This window comes from Pelophylax lessonae, assembly GCF_965119305.1.
Source record: "Pelophylax lessonae genome assembly, chromosome: 3".
Lineage (NCBI taxonomy): Eukaryota > Metazoa > Chordata > Amphibia > Anura > Ranidae > Pelophylax > Pelophylax lessonae.
In genome coordinates, this window is record NC_138770.1 from 602713862 (window position 1) to 602734042 (window position 20181).

At 43.3% G+C, this 20181-nt stretch overlaps 1 protein-coding gene across 5 annotated transcripts in view; it reads left to right on the forward strand.

Moving 5' to 3' along the window:
• The window catches only part of CDC42BPA (CDC42 binding protein kinase alpha), a 459430-nt gene that overhangs the window by 403664 nt on the left and 35585 nt on the right, over positions 1 to 20181 (forward strand). For all 5 annotated transcript variants that reach the window (XM_082251633.1, XM_082251634.1, XM_082251637.1 and 2 more), the window contains 4 exons: positions 5190 to 5287; positions 5893 to 5977; positions 8248 to 8371; positions 17620 to 17737. In XM_082251633.1, coding sequence (XP_082107759.1) covers positions 5190 to 5287; positions 5893 to 5977; positions 8248 to 8371; positions 17620 to 17737 — 425 coding nt within the window. The remainder of the gene's footprint in view (positions 1 to 5189; positions 5288 to 5892; positions 5978 to 8247; positions 8372 to 17619; positions 17738 to 20181) is intronic.

The following is a 20181-nucleotide window of genomic DNA, read 5'->3' on the forward strand; positions in this document are numbered from 1 at the left end:
GGAACTGGAAGTGCAGTATCACCCTGTATTCCTGTACACTCACATCAGTGTTGCAGGCCTGTTTGAGATATCTGCTGGTGTAGTGGACATTTACTATGGTAAAAATACATAAGTAGTCAATATACTGAACTTGGTATAGTTTATTCACTTTTAGGTCCTTACAAAGGACCAGGGGGCACTCTTAACAAGAGATTTAACCTCCAACATATGGAAAGGCTTCTTTACAGTAAAAGCAGTAAAAATGTGGAATAGACTATCTCAATAACTAGTTCTGGCCAGCTCAGTGGATTGTTTTAAAAAGAGTTGGATGCATTATAAAATACACAAAATATAACTGGATATTAGCATTTACTGTGTAGCGTTCACTTCCGTAGGAGCCGCTGGATTTGTTGGGTCTTTCCCCCACACAACAGGAATGTTTATGCTTTTACAAAGCCTCAATATTCAGTCCAGGGGTTTTTATTTTGTTTATTTAGAGCATAAACTTGGATAGGGAATAGGAATGCATGTGATGCCCAGAACTTGAATAAACTCTTGAGGACTTGCTTGCTAGGAACTTCAAAAGTGCTGCCCACATGTGAGAACGATGAATCAGCTAGAACAGCCTTTTTCAACAAGGGTGCCATCTGGGCTCTTCAGGGTTGCATTGGCAAAATGAAAAAAATTGCCTCCAATTGCCCAAAATTGTCAGCACGGCAGGTGGATCTCACTTGCAGTTTTTTTAGTTAAACAAAGCCATGGGTTTTATTTTGTGCAGCATTACAACCTTGGGCAACATGTGAGCAAGCGGTTGGGATGATGTAACAAATATGACAAATGATGATGTCATAAATTGATAAGGAAGACATTGAGCCCCTGAGGTTGTCCTTGTTTGCCTTTCTCTGTCTGCACTTTGGTGGGGGGGGGGGGGGGGGGGGAGGGTCACAGCTGAATGAGGTAGGGAAACTGAAGGAGAGGAGAAACACTGAAGTACTAGTGAGTACCAGAGTGCAAATGTGTATAAAATAAATCTCTAATGTTGGTAGTCCTAAGTGTATAGTTGTACAGCTATTAGTCCCTTTTACATCTTAGAATGGGGTGCCTCGAGATTGTGCCTAGTTTTAAAGACTGAAAAAAGGTTGAGAAACACTAAGCTAGAAAAACAACAAAATAGAAGGGTTCCACCAAAGATGCAGGTGCTACTCGTCGCAGGAATGCCAAAGCACCAGGCTTCTGCTGTCCCAAGATGTACCCCCCTTCAGCACAGGGTCCCCTCCAGGCAACTGCACCCTGCTTCCTGATTGTCAGGCTCTTGAGTATTTATAGGATTTTCCCCCAACTACTGAGCCTCCCCTCCTCAGGGATTGGTGGAAACTCCATAAATATGCAGATACAGTCTCTGCTGCTCCACCCACTAGATTTTAGATCTATGCAGAGTTCCAGAAAACAGGAGCCACAGACCTTGGAGCACTACACAGTCAAAAGACAAATGTATCCCCAGCTCCTTTGCCTACAGAGGAGCCAAACTAAATTTACCTCACCCAGCAACTAGGAGGTTGCTACAACTGTATAGGTAATAACACCAAGCCTTGTTGAGCCAGGGAATATGTAATTGCATTCAGGGGGATCAGAAAGGAATTTATTTTTATGAACTAATTAGTGTATATATCCAGCAGATGGATTACAAAGCTCTGCAGTGCTAACTTTCTTTTAAATGATTAGTCGGCGATGCAGGGCTTGTGTGGTCTGCCAGCTGTTGGTACACATCCATGGCATCAAGACAGCCCTGCATTGCTGGCTGATCTTTTACTTCTGTGAATGAACAGTCAGCACTTGTGTTCTGAATGACCTGTGTATAGCATAGCAAGCCGGTACTGGAGTACCTGGACGATCTCCTTCTGCAAGCAGAGTCTCGATCTGTCCTACAAGATGATTTGGACTGTTTGGCTGGTCGCTGAATTTTCAGAAATCAGCTCTAAATCCATCCAGTAGATTGGAATACCTGGGTCTGACTTTGGATTCAGCCTCGGCTCGGGTGTTTCTTCCAGAGGCGAAACTGCAAAAATTGCAGCATGCGATTCGGCTCCTGTTGTCCAACTGTTGGTCATCTCTCGGGACTTGCATGCAAGTGCTGGGTTTGATGGTCTCCTCTTTCAAGGCTGTTCCGTTTGCTCATTTTCACACCAGACCTCTGCAAACTGAGATTCTGGCCAAATGGGACAAGAATCCTTGGCCCCTGGACAATCTGATCTGGTTTACCGGAGTACGAGGAGCGCCTTGCTGTGGTGGCTCCGCTCCCCGGCGCTTCAACAGGGGAAATCTTTTCTTCCCCTTTACTGGACGGTGATCTACACGGATGCCAGCTTGTCCGGATGGGGAGGTACCTTGGGCTCGAAATCGGCCAAGGGTGTTTGGAGGAGGAGTCCAGTCTGTTGATCAACATCCTGGAAATTTGGGCATTCAGGCTTTGCCTGTCACAGTGGATGGATCATCTACAAGAGTGTCCAGTAAGGATTCAATCAGACAACGCCACGGCTGTGGCATATGTCAATCGTCAAGGGGGCACAAAGAGTGCCCTTGTGGTCAAAGAAGTGGCCGGCATTCTAAGGAGGGCAGAATATGTTCCAGCCCTCTCTGCTGTGCTCATTCCAGGAATGGAAATTTGGCAAGCAGACTACCTCATTCGACAGGCCCCGAGTCTGGCGAATGGTCCCTTCACCCGGAGGTGTTTCAACAACTGTCCCGATGTGGACCTATTTGTCTCTCGCCCCAACCGGAAGGTTCAGAGGTTTGTGGCAAGGTCTGGAGATCCTCTGGCAGACACTCTGGTGGCCCCTTGGGGCCAGTGTCGTCTAATATATGCCTTTCCTCTGTTACAGCTACTGCCGAGAATTCTGTGCAGAATCGAGGCAGAAGGGATTCCAGTCATTCTGGTGGCCCCGGACTGGCCTTGACAGTCCTGGTACGTGGGCCTGGTAAGACTGGTCACCGATGCTCCTTGCAGCTCCCTCTCAGAGAAGATCTTTTGTCTCAAGGACCGATCTTCCATACTGCTTTAGTCACTGGCTTTAATAGCCTGGCTATTGAAAGCCAGGTAATGAAGGATAAAGGGTGATCGGATTCGGCGACTTCTACTCTGTTAAGAGCTTGAAAATCTACTTTTCGGGAGATTTTTCATCGAGTTTGGAAGGTATACATTCCTTGGTGTTAGTCTCAGAGGGTTTCCCCTCCTTTTCGGTATTGCATCTGCTGGAGTTTCTACAAAGTGGTGTAGATCAACGTTTGGCCCTGGGCACCATCAAGAGCCAGATTTCAGCCTTGGCAATTTTTTTCCAACCCTGTTAGCCACAAATTCCTTGGTGCCCACCTTTTGTGCAGGGGGTTCGCCATTTGGCTCCTCCGATAAGGTCCCTGGTACCTTTGTGGGATCTTAATCTGGTACTGTCGGTTCTTCAAAAACTGCCAAAATATTTGTGAGATTCCTCTACTGACTCTATCACAGAAGGTGGCCTTCTTGGTGGCTATTACTTCTGCATGCCGGGTTTCAGAACTGGCGGCATTGTCCTGTCGGTCACCTTACCTGGTGGTTCACAGGGACAAAGTGGTTCCCCGTCGCTGTCAGTTGTTCCTTCCTAAGGTCGTCTCAGGTTTCCACTTGAACGAGGACATTGTGTTGCCTTCACTATGTCCTAAGCCAAAACATCCAAAAGACATTGCCTTACATTCCCTGGATGTGGTTCGAGCCATCAGTGTGTACCTGGCGGTGACTGAATCGATTCGCAAATCAGATTCCTCATTTGTCCTTACGGATGGTTCTCACAAGGGGCAGGCCACATCTGCTGCGACCATTTCCAGATGTATCAGGCAGACATTGGTGCAGGCCTATTCCATTAAGGGTCAGGTTCCTCCTTTCCCTGTTAAGACACATTCTACCAGGGTGCTTAGTGCCTCCTGGGCCTTCCGTCACCAGGCGTCAGTGGTCCAGGTTTGCAAAGCGGCCACCTGGTGGTCTTTGCACACATTCACAAACTTTTACAAGGTGGATGTCCTGGCATCTGCGGATGCTGCTTTTGGCTGCAAAGTTTTGCAGGCCACTGTTGCAGAGGCTACGGCCTCTTGAAGGTGTTTTTTCCTGGTAGGTGAGCTCCAGTTGTTCCTGGTTGGGCTCACAAATTATTGACACGTTGGGCCCAATTAGGACATTTTCACCTATAGGTGTACTCACTTTTGTTGCCAGCGGTTTAGACATTAATGGCTGTGTGTTTAAGTTATTATTAGGGGACAGCAAATTTACACTGTTATACAAGCTGTACACTCACTACTTTACATTGTAGCAAAGTGTAATTTCTTCAGTGTTGTCACATGAAAAGATATAATAAAATATTTACAAAAATGTGAGGGGTGTAATAAATTTTGTGAGATACTGTATATTAAAAAAAAAATAGACATGTTCTTTGAATAAGAACAGATATCAAAGTAGGGTTTTCTCAAATTTGGAAATATGCTTTAAAGTGATAGTAAAGGTACAAATGTATATAAAAAAAAAATACAGTAACTAACATATTACACTTACCTGCTCTGTGCAATGGTTTTGCACAGTTAAGCCCCGATCCTCCACTTCTTGGGTACCCTTCCAGCGCTCCTAGCGTCATCCTCTTCTCCGAGTGCCCCCCGTAGCAAGCCACTTTCTATGGGAGCACCCGTGCAAGCTCGCTCACAAGCCCCTCTCTGTGTCCATAAGAAAATCAGAACGGGGCTCAGCCTTGCCCCCCATTCCCTTCTCACTGGTTGTGAGCTGTGATTGACAGCAGCAGCTGTCAATCAATGGCTCTCACTGCCTACCAATCAGGAGGCACAGACCTGGAAGAACAGCCACACTCAAGCCCAGCGCTTCCATTTATAGGCAACCAGGCCTTTGCCTCCCTATCCAATTTCAGCTTTACTGGGTGATTATTGTGATGTCTATGGGCTCATCAGTACATCCGTTGCAGTCTCCTATGGGTGAATTTTGAAATGCCTGGTTTGGATTCTTTGTAGCAAGGGACTTTCATGGTATAAGGGTAATTGTCAATCCATAAACAAGGTTAAGCTAGTGTATCAATTAAAGAAAACAAGGCGGTCATGTGTGTTTCTGGTACTATTTCTGATGTTATTGCTCATCTGTTTCTTTGTGCGCTTCCATCTTTATCTCAGAATCTTTTCACTTGCAGGCTACAATGCCCCGTACCTCTCTGTTTACAGTGAAAACGCAGTCGACGTCTATGACATCAATTCCATGGAGTGGATTCAGACCATTCCTTTAAAGAAGGTAAATAGATTTGCATGCTTACCCTGGCTGCAGATAAAACTTGTTAAATGACTAAAGCTGAACTCCAGACAAATGCAGATTTAATACAAATAAGAGAGCCTTCTTACCTGCCAAAGGATGTGTATTTGTGTGTGACTAGACAATAAAAAGAGAAGCAGCAGACTGATAAGCTTTTCTCCCTCACTCCTTCTATCAGCATGTTCTTTGTTAACACATCAGATGGATTGGCTCCTTGTGCTGCTTCCCCCTGTACCCAGTATGAGCTCTGCTATACAGGGACTGCGAGAGGCTGATACCAGGTCAAATTTAGGTACTCTCACTGCTTGCATTATTTTGTGGTGTTCATATCTGCCTGGAGTTCAGCTTTTAAGTCGTCAGAAATTTTGTGCAATCAGATTGATTTTTACTTGTTGCTGGAACTAGCTCTCTCAGCACTCAGAAAGCACCACTCTTATTATGGATTATATTCCACTAAATGGAGGAGCAGTCCAGTACTGCAGACCGACAGTCTGTGCTTGTCATTAAGATAAAAGATCATCCTTTGTTTCCAGTGAGCGATTTATGCTAGAAGCTAAGCACTTTTTTCCATTCTTTGTCTTTACTAGGTGCGTCCATTGAACATAGAAGGCTCTCTCAATCTTCTAGGATTGGAAACTGTACGGCTAATCTATTTCAAAAATAAGATGGCCGGTAAGTTTATGTGAAATAATTTCTGACTTGTTTATGAAATGTCAATACTTTTAGAGCCAGACTTTCAGAAATACAGGTGCCTGGGCATACAGCTCATTCACAGAGTGCAGCTAGACCAGCGGTCTCTAAACTGCGGGCCTTTGCCTGCCTTTATCTGGCCCTCAAGACACTACTCCTTCCACTGATATGAGGCGCTATGCTCCTGCTGACAACAATGCGCCACTATCCCTTCCACTGACATCAATGGTGGGACAAAATTCCTTCCACTGACACCAACGATGGGGCATAATTTCTTCCATTGATACCAATGATGAGGCACTATTCGTTCCACTGACACCAATGATTGGGCATAATATCTCCCACTAATGCCAACGATAGGGCACTATTCCTTCCACTGACACCAACAATGGGGTATAATTTCTCCCTCTGATACCAATGATGGGACAAAATTCCTTCCGCCGACACTAATGATGGGAAAAAAAATTCCTTCCACTGACTCCAATAATGGGGTATAATTTCTCCCACTGATACCAATGCTGGGGCACTATTCCTTCCACTGACACCAATGATGAGACACTATTCTTTCTACAGACACCAATGATGGAGCACTATTCCCTCTACTGACACCACTGATGGGGCATAATTTCTTCCACTGATACCAATGATGGGGCACTATGCCTTCCACTGACATCAAAGATTATACACTTTTCTTTCCACTGCCACCAATAATGGGGCACTATTCCTTCCACTGACACCAGTGATAGGGCACTATTACTTCCACTGATGCCAATAATGGGGCATTGTTTCTCCTCTGACTGACCAGAGGCACTATGCAATTTGTTTTTACTCCTACTGACACTTGGGCATTTTCTACTCTCACTGGTCACAGTCAGGCCCCTAAAGTCTTAAGGGCAGAAAACTGGCCCTTTGTTAAGAAACTTTGGAAAGCCCTGAGCTAGGCCACTGAGTACAAGTTAAAATATTGCAAAGCTGCAGACAAAAATTAATATCTCAATGATTTGCACCGTATACAGTACATGTCCTATCTGGGTGTACACTTGACGTTTTTTTTTTTTTTTTTTATGCAACCCAGCGGGCTGAATGAAAAAACAAACAGGGATTGCTGTACTAGTACAAGCGATATTAGTGTGGTGATCTCCCCTGCTGTGCTTTTGTATTCTGACAGAAGATGATCTGTCGGATGTGGGTTGGATGCTGGTTTTCGAGCATACAGAAGCTGGTCGTTAAATATCTGTACGCACGGGCTGAAAGTCGGACAGTTTCTGCCAAACTGACTGATTTTGGCCCTTGTGTACAAAGCTTTAGTCTTGTATCTGGAAGCATTCTTTGTGTGCAAAGTAGCAACCTGCTCCCTAAAGTAATGGATCCCATCCCCAATTTAGTGGGTGTTGTAATCTGCAACCCAATCAGGTGTTTTTTTTCCTGCAGACTAAATTGCAGCAAAGCTATTCAGCCCAGTCCAGGACCCACCCCTTCCTGTCACTGGACAGTAAAGGAGCTAAAGAATGCTGATGAGGTCATCACTCTGCTCTACCCTCTTATATGCATGTTTACTGTGCTATATTGACTACGCTCCACAAGGCAACATAGCCCTGATTGTTTCCAAGTGCTGCCCTTTGCAGTTTTTAGGGGGTAGTATAGTCATGAGAGGGTTAATCCAATAGCCGTAGTACAAGGGGTAGTATACAGTAGTCATATATTGTTTAATCAGATAGCAGTAGTACAGGGGTTTTATTGCCAGGAATGGGTCATTAAAATTATGATAATTCAGGGGGTAATTTGGTCAATATTAGGTAATCCGTACTTCAGGGGATAGGATATTCAAAAAAGGTTTAATCAGATAACAGTAGTACAGGGGATAGATGGTATAATCATTAAATGGGTATATCTGATGGCTGTAGTACGGGGGTCATATAGTCATTAAGGCATTAATCAGATGGCAGTAATATAGGGGTAGTAAAGTCATAAATGAATTTATCAGATGGCAGTAGTGCAAATGGTAGTATAGTTGTAATCAGGTGGCAGGATACAGGGAGTAGTATAGTCATACATGGAATAATCAGGTGGCAGTACAATCATGAAGGGGTTCAGAAGGTGCCAGTAGTCCTGGGGTAGTACAAATCGTGAAGGTGTTACACAGATGGCAGTAGTATATTCATAAATGAGTTAATTGGGTGGCTGTAGTACATTCATGAGTGGCAGTAGGTAAAACCGGTAACATAATTGGAATAATTCCTTTGTATGCCCAGAAGGGGATGAGCTGGTGGTTCCTGAGACGTCAGACAACTGCCGGAAGCAAATGGTGAGGAATATCAACAATAAACGGAGGTACTCTTTCCGTGTCCCAGAGGAGGAGAGGATGCAGCAGAGGAGGTAACAACTCACAGCCGGCATATTGAGTCTGTTTCAAAGCTTACAACTTTTTGTCGTTAAAGAATGTAGAATTTTCCCAATGGGCTCATTGGGCAGAATTATGTATTACAGAGGGTGGACTTTTCATGTTCTCAGCCTGACCTGCTCTACCCAAACTGACACCTAACTAGTATGCAGATTTGGAATTTTGATTTTTGTTTTTCTGTCCTTTCTGGTTGTTTGTTCCAGGTCAGTGCTTCAAAATGTTCTGAAGGCAATGGTCTGCCAGATTGCGAGCATTTTCAATAATGGTGGCTCCTTTAATTTAGTCATGGCAGGTTTACTTTAGAGTATAGTTATGCATACAAAAATAAAAAGGGACCAGATCCTTTCATATAACTGTGTATTCATACGTGATCTGACCTTCGCTCCCTGCCATTGGCTACAGAGTGTGATGAGACCAATAGGGAGGGGAAAGCGCATAAAAAGGGGTGGAATACACAGCGACCAAAAGTAAACTGGCCACTTTTTCACTTTTAAGGAGTATTAAATTCAAATCCAAAACTGTAATATATTGCAGCCTAGCAATCATTAGATGTGGTGGCTAGGTTACTTTTTTTTTTTTTACTTTTCCCTCTGTTCTCACTTGGTGTTCTGGCAGTAACACACTTCATGTATTAGAGTGCCCCCACTCTGGATGAACGAGCACAGGGGGAACCTTTGAACAGAAGCATTGTCAGGCTGGGGGGAGGGGATGGCTACCAGCAGATTTAAATACAGTAACAATTTGAAGCCAGACTCCAGCTAATACTTTATAATCAGTTACAGTGAACTGTTATTTTACTTTTGGGAGAAAGGTTTTGCATTAATAAAGGCTGGCCATCGCCCTTGTCAGTAGTCATTGGCTTGTCTTATCCTTGGAAACTGATCCATCTGGAAGAGAGCTCGTTCTTTTGAAAAACAACAGACTTACTGGCTAAATCACCAGATAAAAATAGAAGAAATAAAGCCTAAAAATGAAACAAATGCAGCTATCACATCTAAGAATTGGTAAGCTGCAATAAAATACATGTTTGCTTAACATAAACCTAAGTATAACATTTTCCCTTTTGCGCTCTTATGGTCTGTTATGTATACCATTAAAAGTGTTTTGTTATATCTGTTAAGTGCAAAAAAAATACCAGTTGATCATATCAGGAATTTAGAACTGACCCATGCAATCTTCCAGTGTTTTTTTTTTAAGGAGTCTAAATAGCCCTTCTAGTTCTTATCTTGAACTTAAGAAAAATAAGTCCCTGTGTTGTAGAGATGAGGTAAGTGGGAGGGTGTAAGTAATTTAGCAAAACAACTGGGCAGGGCTGAAAAAATGCTGCGTTTGGTCATTTCACAACTGGTGTTATAAATGGTGTGAATTTCTGAGATCAACATGTATTTTTCTGTACTTGTAGGGTCTTTAAAGAGATACAACATGGAAATGTGGAAGCATTGCAGAGATGTACTGTATATGTTTTTTTTTTCTTTTGTTTTTTGCCGCTATATGCACTCCAATGCAATGCTTTGTTAAACAGGCAATGTATAAAAAACATATGTTAAGAGGAGCCCACACCAACATGTAGACAATGGTTTCATTTACATTTATGTCTATTGCTGCTGATAGAAAACATTGGCCTTGTATAGGTCCTTCTTAAGGTCCTTTTAGGAAAAAGTAAAATTATATAAATGGACTACTTTATAATCTAGGTGCCACATTCCCAGTTGTAACCTATCAATACCATGTCATACAAATAATGGGACATGTAAAGGTACTAAAGTTAGTAAAATAATCTGATCATAAATTGTCTAAAAGTTACAGAATTTTATTTCTGTCCATATAAAATATTGTTAAAATAACATATTGCAAAGATGCATGCCATTACAAGTTTTTATTTTTACTCATACATATATACCATTGAGTAACAAACTCCAACCATCTCACAACCTCCTATGTGGCAGAATCAATTATTAATGTTGCATAAGCAGTTGTCATTCAGTTTTCCAACCGATACTTGTGGAGGGACAAGCATCGAAATGAATGACAATCGCTTGAACCTCCCCTCTCCCCCCCCCCCCTCCTTTCCGATCAACATACAATAAACATTTTTCAACCACATAATTTTATTTTCAAGAAATGTTTCTTTTGAAACCCAGTGACAGAAAGATCGGCAGGCTGCTGTATCTCCCTGCTTTAGATTTTTTTTTTCAGGAGCCTGAACATTATATGAAAGAACACATCCCCAGCATCCCCTTTCTATCTTCCAATCTGCTGGTCACTGGGTGGTGCAGACCTTTAGCTGTGCTGATCAGTTGCTTGATTACATTTTGAAAACTGTATTTTTATTGATTAAAAGGGAATACAAAACAGAGAAGGTGGAAATCCACATTATCTCACAAAGCTTGCCCGACAAGAACGTAAACAGAACGGGTTCCCATGTGGCTATTCCAGCTCAGCTCTCAAAAAAAAAAAAAAAATACAGCTGGAAACCTAACAACTAATCAAAACCTCACATAGCAATTGCAGTATAGCATAGGAGGAATAAGTAGCGCGCAGACAACAAGCCTGTTTGTGGGCAAAAAAAATTACGTGATCAGGTAAGCCTTTAAGGTGGACAAAGGTGGATACCAGAAAAAAAAAAGACAAAAAGAGAAGAACAAGAGAAAAAATAAAAAGATGTAACAGAAGAGAGCATCCGATGCACTCCATGACCGTATGGAACCCGGAGGCCCACTCTCGCTCCCTGAGGCGGAGAGGGGCTTGTTACTTAAAGTTTCTGGGGAATAGTCAAGGCAGATTTTCAAAGGTGTGCCACAACTCCCAAACCCTAATATGCCTCTACAAAGAGTCATACAGGATGGCTGTAAGGTATTTCATCCTTTTGGACAACCCCCGGATCCTAGCATGAAGCTCCATCAGAGATGGAGGCTTGCGCTGTTTCCATTTAAGCGCCACCAAACACTGTGCTTGCCAGAAGGAGGTGTGATAGCAGCCTTTTAGAAGTTTTAGAGAACTTTGAAGGGGCAAACCCCAAGATAAAATTTTTAGGAGTGGAATCCAATGATCAAAGACTCAATGAATGAGGACATGTATTGCACCCCAATGAGGATTCGATGAGTGGGCACAACCAATAAATATGTGAGAGTGTTCTTAAACTATTCTTACATGTCCAGCATCTGTCAGTAGTGGGATATATAGATCAAAGCTTATCTGGGGTATGGTACCAGTGAAAAATTATCTTAAATTGGTTTTCTCTGTATAAGGTGCAGATGGAGTTCTTAGGACCTTATCGTCTGCCAGGTGGTAAAGGGTAGCTCCTCTCCCAAAACTTGTTCCCTTTTTTGCATATAAAGATGCTTCAGAGGAGAATGGAAAGGTGCAGAAATTAGTAGTTGTAGATTTGGGAGATTAGACCCTTGCAAGACAGTCCATCCAAACAAATTTTCTCAAACAGGGTAAATTTAAAAAATTTGAGGGATTTCATCATAGATTGGGCGTAGTGGCGGATTTGCAGATAGCCGTAAAAAGCTTGCCTAGGATCATGGGCTTTTTGAAGATTCTGAAAAGATTGCTTGACTCTGGCATCCACCAAGTGGCCAAAATGAAATCATCCTCTATTTTTCCAAACTGTAGACATCTGGGAGGTCAGGCTATCTGGAACAGCAGGGGTAAATAGAAATTAGGTAGCCAGAGAAGCCGCAGTCGTTAGGGAATATTGCCTATGGGCCCGTCCCCACAGGGTGTAAGAGTCATAGGCTGGAGCTAATCAGCTGAGTTTGATAGGGTGGTAGAGCTCCAGTTTTGCTCCAGACTGGAGCAATCCACATCTTCTCTGACTCCATCCACCTATTGTAAAAACCCAAAGTAAGCAGGAAAGCTAATAAGCGCAATTGAGCAGCTAGATAATATTTAGAAAGCTCCAGGAAGACCAATCCTCCTTGGTCCCTTAGTGCATATAAGACAGATCTGGCAACTCAATGGCCTCTTAAAGTTAATTTCGTTTTTCGTTTTTTAAAATGAGACAGCGGGACGGGGAGATGGAGAGATTAATATAAATACAACAATTTAGGTAAAATAGATATTTTTATTGTTGCAGTGCGGCCGAAGAAGGAGATTGGGAGGGACTTCTACTGGGAGAATAGTTTATCAATAGAATTGAAGAGAGGAAGGAGGTTTTCCCTCTAGAGCGCCTCATAGGTAGGGGTTAAGTTCACTCCTAAGTATTTCAGTACTTTAATCTTCCATGTAAAAGGGAATGTTTGAACCAGGCAATGTAGAATTAGGTATGAAACATTTAGAGGGAGCATTTTGGTTTTGGAGTTGTTAATTTTATACCCTAAGAGGGAGCCAAATAAATCTTATTCCTTCTGAAGATTAGGAAGTGTCCTATGCAGTTGGGTGAGTGTTAGGACATCGTCAGCAAAGAGGTAGTGTTTGTTTGAATTTCTTAGTGCGCACTGGGATAACTTGAATGTCAGGATTATTCCTAATGTGGGCTGCCAGGGGTTTGATGCAATGGGCAAACAGAAGGGGAGAAAGGGGACCAGTACCATTGTGGATGAAAAAGGAAGACAAAGTAGCATATGGTGTTTTAATAGAGGCGGTAGGGTTAGAGTAGAGGTGTAGAATAGCTTGGAAAAAAGGACCTCTTATTCCCAGATGAGGGTAGTAAACAAAAATGTCCAACTGAGCATACCAAAGGCCTACTTCACATCAAGGCTAAGTAGAAGGGCCTCATTTACTGGTCGTTAGCCACTTTAATTAGGTCAACAGCCGTTTTGATGTTATCACCTGCCTTGTGAAAGGGGATAAAACCAACCTGGTCCTTGTGGACAATGGAAGAAAGACGTTGATTGAGTCTATTCACCAGCAGTTTAGTAAAAATCTTCAAGATGGAGTTGAGAAGAGCTATCGGCCGGTAATTGGAGCACAAAGTGTGATCGCTGTCTGGTCACACAGAATAGGGGAGTCTGCAAGGAAACCATTAATAAAGTGGGAGAAGAGTAGGAAGGAATGTTTTAGAATAGGAATAAGGCCTGGGGATTTGTGTGCAGGAAATGTTTTGAGAGTACCAGTCATTTCCTTATCAGTTATGGGTGAGTAAAGCTTAAGGTCTGAAGCGGGGATTTTGGCCATACTGCTGTCCTCGAGATATTGTTTCATTTTTTGAAGTAGGACTGGAAGAGCAGGAGTATGAGGGATATCAGGGTTATTATAAAGGGAGAAGTAAAAATCAAGAAAGAGATTCGCCACCTTGGACAGGTGTAAGTGAAGGTCTTTTATAGTGTGCGGAGCAGAATCCGCTGCCCTCTCACATAGTTTGCGCGGCAACAGGGAGTGGGCCTTGTTGCCCTTATCATAAAAAAAAGTTGTTTAACTCAAGACAAAGCTCTTTCCGTTTTACCAACAATAGGATCTTTGAGGGAGGGATGGGTGTGAACTATGTCCCTGAGAGAGGGGGAAATTAAAAGAGTAGATTCAAGTCTTTCGAGCTTATCAACAGCTGGCGGGTAGCTTTAGAATCCCCATTAAAAGCAGTAGCCTCGGCAATACAGTGCCTTCGGAACCCACTCCTTGTTTTCCTCCCAAAGTGTAAAGGAAGGAGTTTCAGATGTCATATTTTTTGCAAAGTAAAGGCGCAGAGTATTGTCCTATTCAGTTTTAAATGGCTCATGTTTGAGAAAGTTCTCCTCAAGTTGCTAGTGGCATGTTTTAAAGGGAACAGACTGAAGTTGGAGTGAAAGTGTTATGGGTTCATGGTTCAACTAGGTAATAGGGTGTATCTTGGAGCGGGTACATATTTTTAAAGTGAGGGCATTCGCAAAAAAATAATACGAGAGTGGGAATTATGCGGATGGGAGTAAAAAGTAAGTTTTCTTTTCGAAGGATGGGTTGCCCACCATGTTTCAAGCAGGGCATGTTTTCTAGTTAGTTGGCTGAGAGGATTTATCTGTGACAACCAGCTTATTCATACAGGAGGGGTAAGGCACATTAAAATCCCCACCAATCCTCAGAAGGTTATGGGTGAGACTAAAAAGACAGTTATAGACTTTCAACAAAAAAGCAGACTGATTAACGTTGGGAGAATACAAGTTGCACAAAGTGTGGGCTGTGCAGTTCCAATCTCCTGTAAGGATAATAAATCCACAGAAAACATCAGTTTATACCTTGTGTAGTTGAAAGGGAGAACCCCACTTTGAGGATTGTTACCCCAGCTTTTTTCCGTGAGATAGAGGCTAGGTAAATTTGGGGAAAATGTTTGAAAGCAAACTACATAAGATAATATCAACTGCAGGATGATTAAATTCTCTCAAGGCCAAATGTCTTTTACAGTTTGAATTGAGACCTTTAACATTAAAGCGGTTGTATCCTCACCAAAAAAAACAACAACAAAAAAACAAACCCTGCAGGAAAAAGGCATAATGAGCTAGTATGCATCGCATACTAGCTCATTATGAAATACTTACCTTAAAACAAAGCCCCGACACAGTCACCCGTTCACCGCTGAGGGAGCCGTCATGTTCCCTGGGCGTCTTTTCCTGGTTTGGCGGCTCCAGCACTGTGAGTGGCCGGAGCCGCGATGACGTCACTCCACGCCGGACCTTCAGAGCGCATGCGCCGCTGGTTTCAGCGGCTGCATGCAGGACGAATATCTCCTAAACCTTGCAGCCTCACTAGAAGCCGATCCCTCCAAATCTGCGTATCTAGACTATTGAGGTAATTAGCTATCAGCCTATTTTCATTAAATTCAAAATAACCTGTTATGTGCAGGAGCCAAAACAACAACAACAATTGTAAGGATAACAAAATGTGAGGGTGCAACCTTCCCACGGGTAAGTCCCCCCTTCATTTAAAGTAATAGGTGGAAATATAACAATAATATTAATAAAATAGGTCCATTCTATGAGGAAGAATTGGTGCCCAGGCGCCACATGGCATCAAAGCACAATGCTACAAAAGTAGTAGCATTAGAGGGCCCAGGCAAGTTGAGACTATACCCAGGAGGAGCATCTTGTGCATAACGGCAGAACTCGGAGTTTCAATTTATGCAGAAAACATAACAGAGTACGAAGTTATACAAATAGTACAGGCTCAGTAAGTTATATACGTAGACCACTAAGGGCGCGCACAGCTGGGGAGGACCCCAATGTGGACACTGGATTGGGACGCTTCTTGCTGGTGACAGTGGTCCAGCCCTCTGGACGTGGGGGGAGATATGGAAGAGGTTCCAAGCCAGAGAGAGAAGGCGGCGCATGGATATTCATAGCCGTGCAGAAGGTGTTTAGGTCCTCCGGATATCTCATAGTGGTGGACCTAGCATCCCTGCGGGCAGTCAGGCTGAAGGAAAATCCCCAGGAATACTGAATGCCATTGTCCCTGAGTGTTGTCAAGAGGTTGAAGGGTTCTAGGACGTTGGAGAGTCAGCCAGGAGAGATCCGAGAAAAGCTGGAATCGCTCCAATAAAGTCAGTGGTACGCATAATGCAAGTTTTTATCGTGATTTCCTCTTTAGGGGGAAAGTTGTAAACTCTGCATGTGACATTTCTCGGCCTGGAGGGTGGACCAGGAGGATGCAGGGCTCTATATGCACAGTCCAGTTGAATTTCTGTGTGGATCAGACAGCCTAGACATTATTGAAGATGGTTTGTAAAGTAACCTTGAGGTTCTCAGCTTGCTTCGTCTCCTGAAGGCCACTAATTCTGATGTTGTTTTTCGTCTGCATTGATTATCCAGATCCTCTAGATAGCGCTGGGGGTCCCGAAGCATAGAGGCCTGAAAAATTAGATGCTCATGAAGGAGTGATACTTGTTGTTTAGTGTCCTCCAGCTCATCCTCCAAAGAGGTGACTTTAGATGAAAGTAAGCTAAAGTCTGAGTGTAAAAATTAATTTCTGAGCGACAAGTTTCACGGATCTCCTGGATCAGCAAGTCCTGTATGGTGGGCACAGTCCTCAGGACTCCTATCAAAGTCATAAGAGTGTACAGTCTCCCTCTGTAATGTTGGTGGTAGTAAGGGGTAAGGCTGGGTGTCAAAGAAGGACCAGCAGAGATAGGTGGCTGAGAGAGAGGCTGACTGATTAGCAGCGGGAGGAGACAGAGGAGCACTGGGCAGAAGATTTACCAGATTTATTGGTCTTGGACTTAGAGGGTGCCAAAGCAGGCTGTGGCAGGGTGGAATGAGCAAAGGAGGAGCAGTGTCTGGCCCCTTTAGAATGTTGTGGTAGAGATCTTGCAGGATCCCACTCAGTGAGCTGGGTCTCCCATTGAGGAGAGCACTGTACTGCAGCTCTCTGTCTGGAGCGAGGGCTGCAGGAGGGAGAGCGCTCCCTGAGAAACAGAGCAGCCTGGCCAGATAGAGGAGGCAAGATCCACTGGAGGAGTGGATGCAGAGAGCCTTCATCTCTTGTGGAGCTGTGAGCCTGTGAGTTGGCAGAGGATGGCGAGGCGAGGCAAGGAAGTGCTGTGCCTCAGGCGAAGAATCCAGCAACATCTTAGGCATACTCGATCCCGCCGCCCCTCCATGGGCAAAATACTCTGTGATCAGTGGCGGAGGAGCCAAGAGGGAGCGGGATGAGTGTTCAGGGGTCTTGGGGTCCCAAGGAGGCTTCTGTTTGCCCATGGTGGAGGCTGAAGCAGGCACATACAGGCAGGCTAGCAAGGGAGTGATTATGTTAAGCATCCGCTTGTGAGGACATCGAGACCACACCCCAGTTTACATTTTAATAGCATGTAGTCAAGCAACTGATCAGCACATTGCACAGCTAATCAGAAGCATGTACATCTAAAGGGATGCTGGGGATGTGTTCTTTCATATATTGTGTGGAAAAGCAGTACAGTGACTGACACCAGCCCTAAAGATCACGCCTATGCGTAAGCAATTGATTGATGGCAGAGAAATCTAATAGCTGTGAGAGGCTGGATAATGGTACAGATCAGGAGGAGGGGGGATTGATGTTAATTAAAGTTGTTTAGAAAGTAAATAAAGGCAAGCTCAAGATAGCTGCTGCAGCTTTAAAGGATTATATTGTGGAGATGCAAATTTGCAAGGAATAGAAAGTAACCAATTTCAACACAGGAGCGGAACTTGCTACAAGTGTGGGGGAAAGAAAAAAGGTAAGGATTGGAGTTTAGCTTTATCTGTGCAGTGCTATATAAAATGGTTATTGTATGCCGTGGCACATTTATGTTATCTCAGTCATGTCCAGTTTCATTCCTCTTCTGTTTTTCCTGGTCCTCAAGGGAAATGTTACGAGACCCAGAGATGAGAAACAAACTGATTTCCAACCCCACAAACTTCAACCACATAGCACACATGGGTCCCGGTGACGGCATCCAGATCCTGAAAGATCTTCCTATGGTGAGAGACCACCTGGTGGTGAACAGGAGAATGACACCTGTATAGTACAGAGCCCTTATATGTGTTATATATTCGTACTTTACAGAGGACATCAGCCCCTGTTCAAAGGAGCTTACACTCAAATGTCCTTACCAGCCACACTTTTGGTAGAGTCATTTAAAGTGTATCTAAAGTGAAGACTTTTGTTTTCTTCATTTTGAATAGAGTTTGAGGGGGTAAACCCTTTGCCAGGTTATTATTTCTGTCTGTGTCCCTTTGGTATTCACCCTGGTGACTATTGTAAATGGGACTGAAAGCGATGGGAAATCCAAAATTATACTGTTTGCACCAAAACAATAGATGAGGGCATAGCCTCCTAAATGGACACCTGGTTAAGGGACAACAGATCTTAGAGGGGAATTCCTCCTTAATTTGTAGAGATTTAAACTGACAGAGGTTTTAGCCATCCCCTACTTTCTACAGTATAAAAAAAAAGTTGGTTTTGGCTATACATACAGTGTTATTATCCATATACTTTGGGAAGAATCCCATGTACACATAGGGAGAGCATACAAACTCCATGCAGACATTATGACTGATGCAGTATTGATGCAGAGCTGCATGGCAAGATAGCAGACTTCTTAGCAGCCAGTCTGTCCAAAAATACAAATGTGGAAGTTTTGAATGACTAAAGAACCATGAGCTGAACTTTTCCTGCCGTCCGTCTAGGTCTGCCAGATGGAAGGGGACATTGACCACTTAGTCACTATGCTGTTTACTGCTGATCAGAAATCCAACGATCTAAAATTTATTTTTACTTGAGAAAATGCTGCTTCCGGCTGCCTTCAGTGCTGCTCACAGGATCTCTGTAGAACCAGAGGCTTGACAGATTGGCTGAGCCTTCCCTTCAAAACATCAAATGAAGAAATACCTAATTGGTTATACAACCAGCACTGGAGGTTGCGAGGTTGCCTGTAGCACCATTTTCTCCTGTAAAGGTATGCTTATCAGGCCTTCTTTTGCACTCTATTCATTCTAGTAAGACTAGTAACCTAGCTTAACATTTATAGGATAAAGCCTATTTCCTGGTTCTTCCCTAGCCAATGACTGAGATAATCCCCCAAAGCCATTCTTCCTGCTGGTCTTGTTGCTGCCTCTATGACCGAAATGTCCAGTGCAGGACCAGTGCCCATGACTAGTCCTGTATGGTATCTAATGACATAAGAGTGCCTGCCTACATTCCAGCCCTGGAGAATGAAGGAGCAGGCTGTTAACTGCTGCAGGATAGCACTTAAAACAAAGTTTTTATATCTCTGTCTTGTATCCCCTTCTCCTATTCCTCTGTATTAGATCATACCCTTCTTCTATCTATACTCTTCTGTATTAGATCATCCCTTTCTCCCGTCCCTATGCCTCTGTATTAGATCATTACCTTCTCCTATCTCTTTTCTTCTGTATTAGATCATCCACTTCTCCTATTTGTCTGTATTAGATCATCAACTTCTCCTATTTGTCTGTATTAGATCATCCCCTTCTCCTATCCCTATTCCTCTGTATTAGATCATCCCCTTTTCCTATTCCTCTGTAATAAATCATCCCCTTCTCCTATCCCTATTCCTCTATATTAGATCATCCCCTTCTCCTATCCCTCTGTATTATAGCATCCCCTTCTCCTATCCCTTTTTCCTCTGTATTAGATCATCCCCTTCTCCTATCCCTCTGTAATAAGGCATCCCCTTCTCCTATCCCTATTCCTCTATATTAGATCATCCCCTTCTCCTATCCCTATTCCTCTATATTAGATCATCCCCTTCTCCTTTCCCTATTTCTCTATATTAGATCATCCCCTTCTCCTATCTCTATTCCTCTGCATTAGATCATCCCCTTCTCCTATCCCTCTTCCTCTGTATTAGATCATCCCCTTCTCCTATCCCTATTCCTCTATATTAGATCATCCCCTTCTCCTTTCCCTATTCCTCTATATTGGATCACCCCCTTCTCCTATCTCTATTCCTCTGTATTAGATCATCCCCTTCTCATATCCCTGTTCCTTGGTATTAGATGATTCCCTTCTACTAGCCCTGTTTCTCTGTATTAGATAATTCCCTCCTCCTATCCCTATTTATCTGTATCAGATCATCCCCTTCTTCTATCCCTATTCCTCTGTATTAGATCATCCCCTTCTCCTATCTATTTTCCTCTGTATTAGATCATCCCATTCTCATATCCCTGTTCCTTGGTATTAGATCATTCCCTTCTACTATCCCTGTTCCTCTGTACTAGGTCATTCCCTCCTTCTATCCATATTCGTCTGTATTAGATTATCCCCTTTTCCTATCCATATTCCTCTGGATTAGATCATCCCCTTCTCCTATCCCAATTACTCTGTATTAGATCATCCCCTTCTCATATCCCTGTTCCTCAGTATTGGATCATTCCCTTCTACTATCCCTGTTCCTCTATAT